Raw genomic sequence first — 11,945 nt, forward strand, 5'->3', positions numbered from 1 at the left:
TGTTTGCATGTTTCTATATTGACATAAAGGGTGTGCATCCTTTAGTTGTTATGTACACAGTTCCCAAAGTGGCAGAATCATGTCCAGTTAGACAAAGGGCACATGAGATGAACCTAAAATATTCTTATCTTATCAAAGAGGAAATTTGAAAACTTTTAGATGTAGAATTCATTTATGATATCAAACACATGGAGTGGGTGTCCCCAATTGTGATAAAGAAAAATGGCAACCTCAGGGTTTGCATTAATCTTAAGAAACTCAACGCTACCATAGTAGAGGATAGCTTCCCACTTCCTTTCATGGAGCACATTGTGAGAGGAGTCTTGAGCTGAAATCAAACATAGTGTATGGGAACATGTAATGTATATAGGATGGATGAGATGGATCCTAGGTGGCAGAGACAACGTGGCGACCAAAGTTGATAAGTGTAGGTGCAAAAAAACAAAAAAAGAAAGTGCATGGTAGTTGAAGGAAGCTGATAGCACAACATTCCAGAAGGAGGCGAGATGACAACAATCCTATGAAGGGGAATTGAGAAGATTTTCAAAGAGAAGAGAGAAGCAAGAGAGTGAAGGGAGCGAGTGAAGTGACTACAATGAGGAGACTACCTATAGACAGAAGGTCTTACTAATTTCAAAGGTTGCAGAAGTGAAGTTCAGTGCAAGCAGAGGTGAAATCGGATAAGCCAAAGTAGAGAATGCGATGAGGATCAGAGAATCAGATAGGAGGTGGTTTCTCTATGATTTCTGTGTGGTGACTCTGTTAGAGACATGACTTTTTGTTCAATTGTAGTTGTTGTCAATCAGGTGAGTGTTGATTTGTGTGTGTTTGGGAAAGACCTATACTTTGTGGATATAGATTCATTTGCAGTTTGAATTTGTGGGTGAAGTTGATGCTTGGGTGAGTAGTTGGTGGGGTCTACCTGTGAAGGACCCTCAAGTTTTTTCGTATGTTTTCTTCTGACATGTTTGAACCCATGTCTCAGGGGTGTTGAGACCAAGTTTGGCTTTGTTTTCGTGAAGAAGGCTGAGAGTTTAAAGCTTGATTCTATGTTGGGATTGATGAGATTTTATGATATGGAGCTTGGTTTGTGTTATTTTGATTGATTTTGTTAAGATATAAAAACTATGGGTATATATCTGCTGATGTCCTCGGACTAGGAGCTGACTCATAGCTAAATCAATTTTAGTCGAATACAGTCAAATAGGTATCAACAAATAGCTGTAGTTAACGATGCATCAAGGGTAATCAGCTGGACAGGTATAATGGTAGATATGACTTTTTTGGACTGAAGGGAAGTAGTTTTGAGTCAAGTTTGATAATTAATTTTAGTCGAATACAGTCAATTTTAGTCGAATACAGTCAAATAGGTATCAACAAATACCTGTAGTTAGCGGTGCATCAAGGGTAATCAGCTAGAGAGGTATAATGGTAGATATGACTTTTTTGGACTGAAGGGAAGTAGTTTTGAGTCAAGGCTGATAATCAAGAGATTGATAGAAGTTAACAGTCAGATAGTCGAGTTTGTGGGCTAATTAGTCATGTAGAGTTAGCTGCAAGTTAGTTGCAATCAACTGAGTGTCCATAGGCCTAGATCCTTGTGTGATTTTAATGTTTAGAGGGTCTAAAGGTGTCAAAGGACATAGAGCAAAGGACGTATGATCCAGCCTGTCAGCAATCAATTCAGTCAAACCAATCAACTGAGAGTGAGCTACGGATAGTAAAGAGTCTTTGATGACATATCTCTATGAAATAAGAGCAGCCTAAGGATTAGGGAGAGCCTATTGACAAATAAGAAGTAGTTTCTGATTCAGGTGGCTGAGCCGGCTCCATCTATCTCAGTCAGCTAAATTAGTATCCATCAATTTCAATCAAATTGGTGTCAGGCAGCAGAAGGTCCAAAGAGCATCAGGAAGGTGTTCAGCAAGGCTCTCGGAAGGGATTGAGTTTAGCTGAACCTGGAGGACAATAAGAGAGATAGGACTCATATCGGATCGAAGTCAGTGTTAGTCTTCCGGATCAGTTTACAGTCCAGCTAGGTCAGACTTGTGTTAGCAAAGGAGTGCTGACAGGTTCAATGAAGTTTCAAGGCAAGTATTTGAAGTTTTCTAACGTTGGAAGGCATTCTGGGAGTCAAGCGGACATGTTTCTAATTGGGGTCAGTATAGCAGGCATCTGATTTAGACTACATTCAGAATTTGATCAGTTGTGTGTCAGCAGCAACTAGGAAGGATTCAGGTCAACTACTTTGTCAGCTGAGGCATATAGGCTAAACATCAGAGAGGAAGTCAGCTGAGGCATATAGGCTAAACATCAGAGGTGTTGGGAGATAGATCTAGCCTGGGAGGACAACTGTGTTGGGAGATAGATCTAGCCTAGGAGGACAACTAGATTGATTGTGCTTCTCTTGCTCTTGGAGTTACACCAGAGACCCAGCTCGTGCATGATTGTCAACATGAATACCTTGCAAAGGGCATATTAATCTCTGGCAGCTAGTTTGCTAAGGGATTACAGAAGGGCATCTGCAGGTTCTTGCAGCAGGAAGATAAACAAATTCGAGGAAATTACAGAAAGGAGTGTGGGTTTTCAATTTGGTCGACTCATAACTCAAACGTGATCAGTGCTCAAACAAGCAATATACAACCAGTAGTTCATAGGTACTTCAATATACAACAAAGGTACTTGGCCTAGTTCTAATTAAACTGCAACATGCAGATTATCTCTCTATGCATCAAAGCAAAGGTACATAAACGAGTTGATGTTTTTGCTCATGCCTAGCCCTATGGTGGACGGATTATTGCCGACATTTAACAGCACACACTCTCTCTCTCTCTCTCTTGCGCATCAGCAACCGTTTCTGCTGGTGATTCGCCTTAGTCTGGTTTCAGAAAGTGGGGCGAATGCTAACATGTTTTGAGTCGAGAACTAAAGGGAAACACACAAGGTTTACTGCAAATGCTAGTAAATGACAGCAAGGACACAAGGACCCAGCGTCCGAGTTGAAGATAAGAGTCGACTAGCTGCGGCGCTTACGTATGGACCGAGCATGCTCTGTAGGGTAAATGATGTTTACACACGTACAATATTCCGCCCGCTTGTATCTTATTGTAGACACACATAATTATGGTCATGCACCCACATATCACATAACAAGTGGCAGTGCCCCTTCAACACACTTTTGTAGTCCCCTTCTTCAACACTCTTTTTTGTAGTGCCACACCTTCAACACTCATTTGTAGTGCCACATCACCCCCATACATGCGCTTGATATTCCAAGATTCTTCAACATCTCTTGTCTACTTCTTATGTAGAAGAAGAATGAAAGAAAATAAGTAAAGTAGAAAGAAGAAAGGAAAATTTAATATTTATTTACCTTGTTAGATGGTTTGCTCTATTATTATCTTTTTAAGATAAAAAATACAAACCCTTACAGGATTACCAAAATACAAAACATAATAGAGCCTAAGTAATACTAATCGATAGGTGAGGGTGAGGGTAAGGGCATTCTCTTCATTCTCTCCCATCACAATATGAGGAAAAACATTGAAGAGATGGAGAAGGAGATGTGTATGTTCACAACTTGGATGTGTACAAAAATCCAAAACTTTGGAATACTTTTAAAGAAAATATGTGCTCGTTGCACTATGACAATATTACTTTTTCTAGTGTTGGTATAAGCATGGATGTTTCCAAATACCAGTGGTTTGTAAACCACAAAAATAACGCAACAAATAAATGCCGGAAATAGCCTCGTCTCTTATAATGTCCATGATAAGAACAAAAAGAAATCCGAAAGTTCCCTTAATGGACCATGAAGGTTTTCTACAACGTATTTTCTATAATTACTTCCCTTAATGGACCATGAAGGTTTTCTATAATGTAATTTATTTAAGAAATTTTTGACTCAAAATTCAATCATGATGGACCGTGAAGGTTTTTTATAATGCAATTTATTTAAGAAATCTTTGACTTAAAATTGAATCATGATAAAAGAGTAACATCTTTTATGAGACTAGTTCAACCTAGCAAAATTCATGTGAAAGCTATTCACTTCACTTCATTTTTAAATACCCAAACCTTTAAACAAATTAGGATGGTAGTCTAATGATAAGAATTAGTTTAAATTTGGTGTTCTTGTTAATTATGTAGGAACATGTGATTTTTTTTTGTATTTTCATGTGAGTAAAGTATTTCGAAAAACTATTTAGTATTGATATACTTCGATCTAAAGTATCTCTGAAGTCATTGCCAATCTCCACACCTGTAGTTTGCTAGCTAGCCCAATTCCCAAGAGATGGACAATCCACAAGCATCAAGGGAACTAGTTGGGGCCTAGTCTTCACAACACACACCCAGCCCACCCCCCAAAAGAAAAAAGTATGACAATGAGGGAAGTAATTATGACAATATGCCACTAGACTAGCCTACGTATGGGACCTTCCTATGTTTCTGCTTATGGGATAATCCAAGGCACTCTTCCGCCCATGCATTGACACCCCCCTCCAACCTTGTGAGAAGTGCCCCCAATATCACCCTCCTCCATTTGAGTGAGGGACGACACCCATGATTACCATCAATCACTAATATTATAGAGTCTAAAGTCTTTGCTAGTTCGTACATCATGAAAGCCAAGTGTCTTGCTAGTAATTGACAACCACTTGCCATAGCACACTTTAGATATACCTCTCAAAAAGGTGACATCGAGAAAAGCTTATGTATGCGAACAAAGTACAAAATGGATAGAACTTAGAACTAGTGGTAAGGAAATAAAAAAGTTATTCTGGATAAATACAAATCTGCCACATGAAAAGTGTAATTGAACAATAAACTTTTCCACCACAAAAGTTGGGGGGGCAAAAACATCCCAAGTGCTAGGCCACAAGACATAAAATTGTGGTAGAACTTAACTATGCAATATTCCTAAAGATATAGGGTATGCATGCATCTTCTTGTTGCGAAGCGAATGGTATTTTGCTAAAGATATTAACATAGGAGTTATGGTCTTCACTATTCATTCTTGAGTCAACATGTGAATGAGATTGTTAGGAAAACAAGTCAATAAAATCAAGTGAGAATGGACAGCAAGTGTGAACTGCTCACCTTCTGGAGTAATAAAACCGACAAAAGATACTTTAGAAACTGCCCTTCACTATCTTTCGTTGGGAAAAATTGGCCACCTTAACACAACGAATTCACACCTTATTATTTAAACAGAAAAAGGCAGCTGTCCACTTGTAAACCTTAAGTTAAAAGATGAGTAAAAGACATGAAAGTTTGCAGCACGGACGAGAAATGACAAGAGGCACATTGGCTGTAATTATGTTAGCAGGTCCACACAAAGAAGGAAAACAGTGTAAAGCTTTGCCTCACCCTTCCTCTATATATACGGCACTGATATGTACTAAGATGACAGGGTATAATTGCCTCTTTATGTGTTTTGTACTGATGTTTAGTAGCATGCCATAGTGTTCTATAGGATGCATGGTCTATCAAGGCCAGGGAAGCTTGCAATGCGGAGTAGTAGAAAGCCTCATGTTGTTGTGTTTCCCATCCCATTACAAGGCCATATCACTCCCATGATGATGCTGGCCCACCATTTGACTTCTGCGGGCATAGGAGTCACCTTCCTGCACTCAGAAAGAAGCTTCTCTATGCTACACAACAGCAGCAACAGCAGCAATGACGAGGACGACTCTCCATGCATTAAAGCTGAGGTGCTCCCTGATTCTTCATCCTCCTTGCACGACCAGCACTTGGCCATGAGCTCTTCTGTTGTGCTCTTCCTTAACTCCGTAGCACTCTTGAGGAATAAGGTAGAGGAGATTTTGGAGAGATTGGCAGAGAAGGGCCACCCTGCCTCTTGCATCATCTCAGACAGCTTTCTCCCATGGACCCAGGATGTTGCCGACAAGTTTGGCATCCCCAGAATTGAGTTCTGGTCCTCCTCAGTCACTGTATACTCCATGGGTTATCACATACCTCAGCTCATCAACAGAGGGTACCTTCCTGTTCAGCCAGGTATATTAAGCTTTTATGTAAATTCAGTAATTTGTTGTGTGCCGGGTTTTAAAGAAGATTGCCTTGATTTCTTGGATATTTCTTGTGCCATTGGGCAGATGCTGATCAGGAATTCTGCATCGACATCGAGAAATTTTTTTCCGAGAAATCTGCATCGACATCATCGACATCGAGAAATTTTTTTCCGAGGAATTCTGCATCGACATCGAGAAACTTTTAGGCTGGCCGACTTTTTCTATGACTTGAATCCCCATGCCATCGCTTCCCCTATCTTTCACCTCATCTGCAAGGCCTTCGACTCACAGGCCAAGGAAGCTCAAAGAGTCATAGTGAACTCATTTTATCATCTAGAGAAGGATATCATAGACGCCATGCAAGCCGAGGGGGTCCCTATCGACGCGATCGGCCCTTTGTTGCCATGTACAGTGCAGGATGGCTGTAAAGGCCATGCCACACATAAGAAGATCATGTCCGCAAGCTTATTTCCTGAGGATGACGCTTGTTTGGCGTGGTTGGATGCACAGGCAACATCATCTGTCATTTATGTATCCTTTGGAAGCATTGTGACCATGTATGCGGAGGAGTTGCAGGAGTTAGCTCTGGGTCTAGAGGAGAGCCAGCAACCCTTTCTGTTGGTGATTCGCCCTGATTTGGTTCCAGAGAGAGGAGGGAATCCTAACATTTTGCCGGATGGTTTTGAGTCGAGAACTGAAGGGAGAGGTAGAATCTGCTCATGGGCACCTCAGTTGGCTGTGTTGGCGCATCCGGCAGTGGGCGGCTTTCTAACGCACTGCGGATGGAACTCCGCCTTGGAGGGCATGTGGATGTGGGTTCCTCTGATCGGATGCCCGCGAGAATCCGAGCAACACACCAACCTCAAATGCCTCACAGACTGGCATGTAGCCATTGCGCTTGATCACCCGGTGAAACGCAAGGTTGAGATCAAGTGCGGTCTGATCGAGAAATCCATCAGAAACCTGATGCAAGAGCAAGAAGGAGAAACAGTGAGAAGAAGAATTCTGGGGCTCAAACAATCAGCGGCCATGGATGCAGCAGAAAGCGGGCAGTCTGCGTCCAGTTTACGAATACTTGTTGAAGACATCAAGCAAATGAGCACGGGCAAGCACCCAAGGTTTCTTGCAGTCCAACCAGCCGCGGCGACTAGCCGTGAGCAGAAGGATGCTAATTACGTGTAAGCACTATGGCCAGGCCTGAAATTTGATACCCATTTTGGGAGTCATCGACAAATTTGGGCGTCAAATACACCTTGCACAATGCTCTAAGGTGTCAACACGAAATCTTACCAATGGGACTAAGGCGTCAAAAGAAACCCTATAAAAACCCCTAAGAAGTCATGGGTATATATATATATATGGGCCTAAATATATAATTAATAGCGAGTCATGGACTCATGAGAATTGAACTCGTTACTACCTCATGCTAATATGCTATTTTTAAGCTTGATTAACGGTCAGTCTCTTTGTTTGTGGACTGCTATCAACTTCTTTGTCTTCCATTGTGCTTCAATGTGCATACAAAATGTGTATGTGTGTGCAATCACACTGTTAATGAGTGATTTGATAGTTTGTAAACTAAGTGATTTACATTACTGGACAATGGCCTGTGGGCCGTAGGTGTTTGGGGCTAGAGATAGAGATCGATACATAAGGCTTGAAACCTTGAAAATTACATCAGGGCATCATTTGATGCCTTGAAAATAAGGGGAAGACGTCATTGGATTTTTTATGAAGCCCAATACTAGGCATCAAATTTCAGGCCTGACTATGGCCGAGGCTCATCAACGAACAGTTCCATCCAACACGTGCTTGCATGCAAGAGTACAGTACACACCTACGTCGATTGCCTCCCCACTGTATTAACATGTACCTACCTAGAATCTTTTTTTGCCTGCCATGGGCAAGGCCTAAATGATCGGTTCCTTTTTTTGGTTAAGGAAAAAGAATCATGAGAAGTGGTGGGCCCTTTCAAAGTCTTTTTTATCATACTTTTTTTTCATCATGGCTTTTGGGTGGCTCGTGAAAAGTAGTGGTAGTTTCGAAGGTTAGTTATTGGCCTTTTTTTTTCTATTGGCTGAAACGATCGCTTGCAAAGATTTAGGTTTTATTATTAGAGGATTTATAAAGGTTGCTTGTCCATCGTCGCGCGCCCTTCCACCTGCACTTGGGCTTGCGTCCCTCCACCCACCTCCTCTCTCTGTGATGTGATTCATGGTCCATCAGCGGGATTTCAAAATCCAAACATGTAGATATTAAGCAATATGGATATTTTAAGTGCATGCTTTCGTGCACATGTTATATGGGTTTTTATAGATTGATTTCAACAGCACTTGTCCATAATCTTAAATTGTGTTCTGAGGTACTTTATTCCCATACCACTGATTTTTAAGAGTTTGGTCGAGGAGTGTCAACCTACCTCTTACATCATCTTAGATAGCTTTGTTCCATGGATAGGGATATTGTCTAAGAAGTGCTAGCCTACCCCAAGAATATTAGAGGATATTTTAAAGAGTTTAGTTGAGAAGGGTCAGCCTACCTCTTACAACATCTTAGATAGTTTTATGGCTAGGGATACTGACAACAAGTTTCGCATCCCAAGAATTGAGTTTTCTCCTCTTTAGTCACTGTATACTCCATGGGTTACCATACTCCATGTATACTCCTTCGATTTACCAAATGTATATCCGAGTTCATAACAACAGCTTCCTATCCACCCAAATATGAGCTTTTTATGTTCTCGAGGGGTGCACTATTAAGACACCCTATGTATCACATGCATTCAAGAGGTATTTAAAAAATCCCTTACTTGTGAATTTTTCATGAATAAATTAAAATAACCTCTTTTTCTTTATAGACTTACGGGTTTTTTTCAAAATCAATGAAAAACCCGTTTTATAAATGTATTTATGTAAGTTTGCCTTAAAATTTTGAAGTAAAAAACCCTTCATTTGAACTCATGTGCTATACTTATATATTTTTAGGTAAACCCCCCGATTCACGTGGGCTTGTAAATTTAGTTTGTTGTGTGGAGTTTGCCTCGATTTCCTGGACATTTCTAAATTGATGGTGGACTACTTTTCTATGACTTGAACCGTCATTCTATCTTCTCCCCTATCTTTCACCTCATATACAAGCCTTCTCATGTGGCAAAGGAGCTCAATTAAGTTTATGATCTAGAGAAGGATAACATAAAGGCCATGCGAGCCAAGGGGGTCCTAATTGATGTGATTTGCCGGATGTTGTTGCCATGTGTGGATGTTATCAAGAGCCACACATAAGAAGATGATGACCACCATCTAGGTATCCTTTGGAAGCATCGTGAACATAGGTGTGTTTTTGAGATATAACATAATAATCGCAAATTAAAATGAATAATGTTTAGTATTAATTATAAATAATAAACTTATTGTAAGGGTCTGACCCAAATAGGTGCAACCTTAAAGGAGGGAGTCACTCTCTTATGAATGTAGTCAAATTTATGTTTGTGTCTTTGCTCATCTGTGTATAAGGTCTCTCTTTCAAATCATCTCCTCTATCACAGTGGTTATTGAGTATGCTCTAATTATTAATTATATGTGTTTGTAGGGGTTATTGAGTATGCTCTAGTTATTAAGTATATGAGTTTGTAAGGATCTCTCTAAAACCCCTACATGGTATGAAGCTCTCATGGCGTAACTGAACATTGATCTTGCGAGGAGGAGGAAAAGATTGAAGTTATCAACTCTATGTTGTGATATTTTTGTGAACCTTGTTAAATTAGAATTTAAAAGAACTCTAATGTTCCCAACTAATTAAGCTTGTAGATCACGAAGAAGTAGAAACACAATGGAAATTGGCATATCAATATTTTACTCCATTAGATCAGTGCCCGTAGGTAGTTTTCTAGCAAGTTTCATAATTAACAATAGAAGAAAATCCTCAACATTCCTTGTTGTCTTCAAGCGCTATGAACATGTAGTGCCAACCAAATCAAAGAATGGTTTTCTATGCAACATTTTTTCTTCTCATTCAGTATTGTTTTATTCTTTTTGCAAAAGATAACACTTTATGTTATAACCTTAATCCAATATGGGTCCCAAAGTTTCTTTCACATTGATTAGGTTGGCAAGAGGGAGAATAGCAATTTGGAACCTTAGTTTGTCAAGAGGGAGTATAGAAGTATAGGTAGCTTATTTTGCTTTTCTTTTGGTGTTGATGTCGAAGAGAGGGAGAGAGCGCCAAGGGCATGGCATTTGAGAGAGAAGGAGAGAGAACAAAGAGAGTGTGTCATGCTCTGTTCCTAGACTCCCTCTCTCTCCTAAACTCATTGTTGTGTGTATTCGCTCTCTCTCTTGTGTGTAGAAATTTCCTTCTTATCTCTGTTCTTCGAGTCTCCTAACGACATACATCGCCTCTCTCGAGCTTTGCTTGCACTTTCTCTATCTGTCAAGCTCAGGTAGCTTCCTTTGTCTCTCACCTGCGTGAGCTGTTGTTGCAAGCCCTTAGCATACCTTAGTGTACGCTAAGGTATTAATTTATTAATGTCCACTTTGATTGGGACTTAATAAATTCATATGCCCATAGCTTGAATATACTATATGAATAAACATGCCTTCACTTAATGGGCACTTACTTGATTAATTCCTTACAAAGTTTCTAGAGTCTCATAAGTTGTGGTTCACACACTCATTGCACACACATTGAACAAAATCCTTCCTTCCATCAACCGGGAGAATAAAATAATTAGATAGGTTCTTTTCTTGACCTTTAATTAAGAAAACCTTAACTAATTGAACCTTAGAAAAAAAACTTAGTGAGAATCTCTAATTTTTTTATAATATAGTTGAAATACACACAACTTATGGTTAGACGACCAAAATCTGGTGGCCAAAATCCAATGAAAGAGGGAAGTTCATCTTTTAAAAATGATAATCTGAATGATTTAATTATCCATATGTTTGTTAGGGTTCAAATTATTTGCAAAGGTGGGTAAAGCTCGATGAAAGGTGGTGCCGACATAAAAGATCAAGAGAAAAGATGCATGTAAGGAGACTCGAGATGAAAGAAAAGAAGGGAGAGTGATATGAACCCAAAAAATGAAGTCTTTTAAAGTAAAATCAATATAAACACACAAAAATCAAAGAATAAAATTATTTGGAGAAAAAAAAAGCTTTTTCTAAAAAGGAAGAGTGATATGAACCAAAAAATCAATACCAAAAGAATCAAGTCATTTCAATGTTGAGATATATCGTATTATTCATAATTAAAATGAACCATGATTGATACTAGTTATAATTAATGATAAGAGTGTAACCAAAATGAGCAGAGTCCTAGGGAGGCATTGTTCCTTTACCAATGTAACGGACCAGGAATAATTGAATTGTTCCAATTCATGTCTTTGCTCGTCTGTGTACTATAGTGGGTATGGTTAGTGTGAGTTGTCCCTTAGAGTAGGTAGGTAAGGTGACATGTGAAATTTGAAATGGATGTCATGTAACAACTACTAGTTAATAGAAAGGTATACTTCCATGGAGTGCTTGCAAAAAGCCATCCTTTAGTGTATTTTACAAAAACTAGAAAACCTACTCGATGAGGGAAACTTTGGTTTTTTTAAAGGTTGATGAAGGATGGCATTTCTTGATTTTAATGAAGTTGTTTTAGGATGTGTTTAAAAAAAAGGTTGGGACTCTATAGTAACCTTTAAAGTTTAGTCTTTATATATATATATATATTAGTAATTAACTGCTAGTAATAATAATACTAATTAGTAACTATTATTAACTAGTTTATAATATAGTAATTACTAATAACTACTAACTAGTTTATAACATAGTAATAACTAGTAACTACTAACTATTACTATCAGTTACTAATTGATAGTAATATTAATATACTACAGCGTTATCTAGATTCTAGCAACCCTGCCCCTTC

The 11,945-nt window shown here is 39.2% G+C and overlaps 1 protein-coding gene across 1 annotated transcript; it reads left to right on the top strand.

The window, feature by feature from the left end:
• The first annotated feature begins 5,750 nt into the window (after positions 1-5,750).
• On the top strand, positions 5,751-7,411 carry LOC147604381 (UDP-glycosyltransferase 76B1-like). The gene is made up of 2 exons (XM_086795408.1): positions 5,751-6,018; positions 6,117-7,411. Exons 1-2 carry the CDS (start codon positions 5,899-5,901, stop codon positions 7,212-7,214), a joined length of 1,218 nt encoding a protein of 405 aa, XP_086651534.1. The 5' UTR covers positions 5,751-5,898; the 3' UTR covers positions 7,215-7,411.
• Positions 7,412-11,945: the final 4,534 nt, after the last annotated feature.

This window comes from Cibotium barometz, chromosome 62 (genome assembly GCF_041138505.1).
Source record: "Cibotium barometz isolate CiBa-2024 chromosome 62, ASM4113850v1, whole genome shotgun sequence".
Lineage (NCBI taxonomy): Eukaryota > Viridiplantae > Streptophyta > Polypodiopsida > Cyatheales > Cibotiaceae > Cibotium > Cibotium barometz.

Coding starts and splice junctions, on each gene's coding strand:
- LOC147604381 (XM_086795408.1), top strand. CDS start 5,899: ATGTTGCCGACAAGTTTGGCATCCCCAGAATTGAGTTCTGGTCCTCCT. Junction 6,019..6,116: donor GTACCTTCCTGTTCAGCCAG/GTATATTAAGCT, acceptor GCCATTGGGCAG/ATGCTGATCAGGAATTCTGC.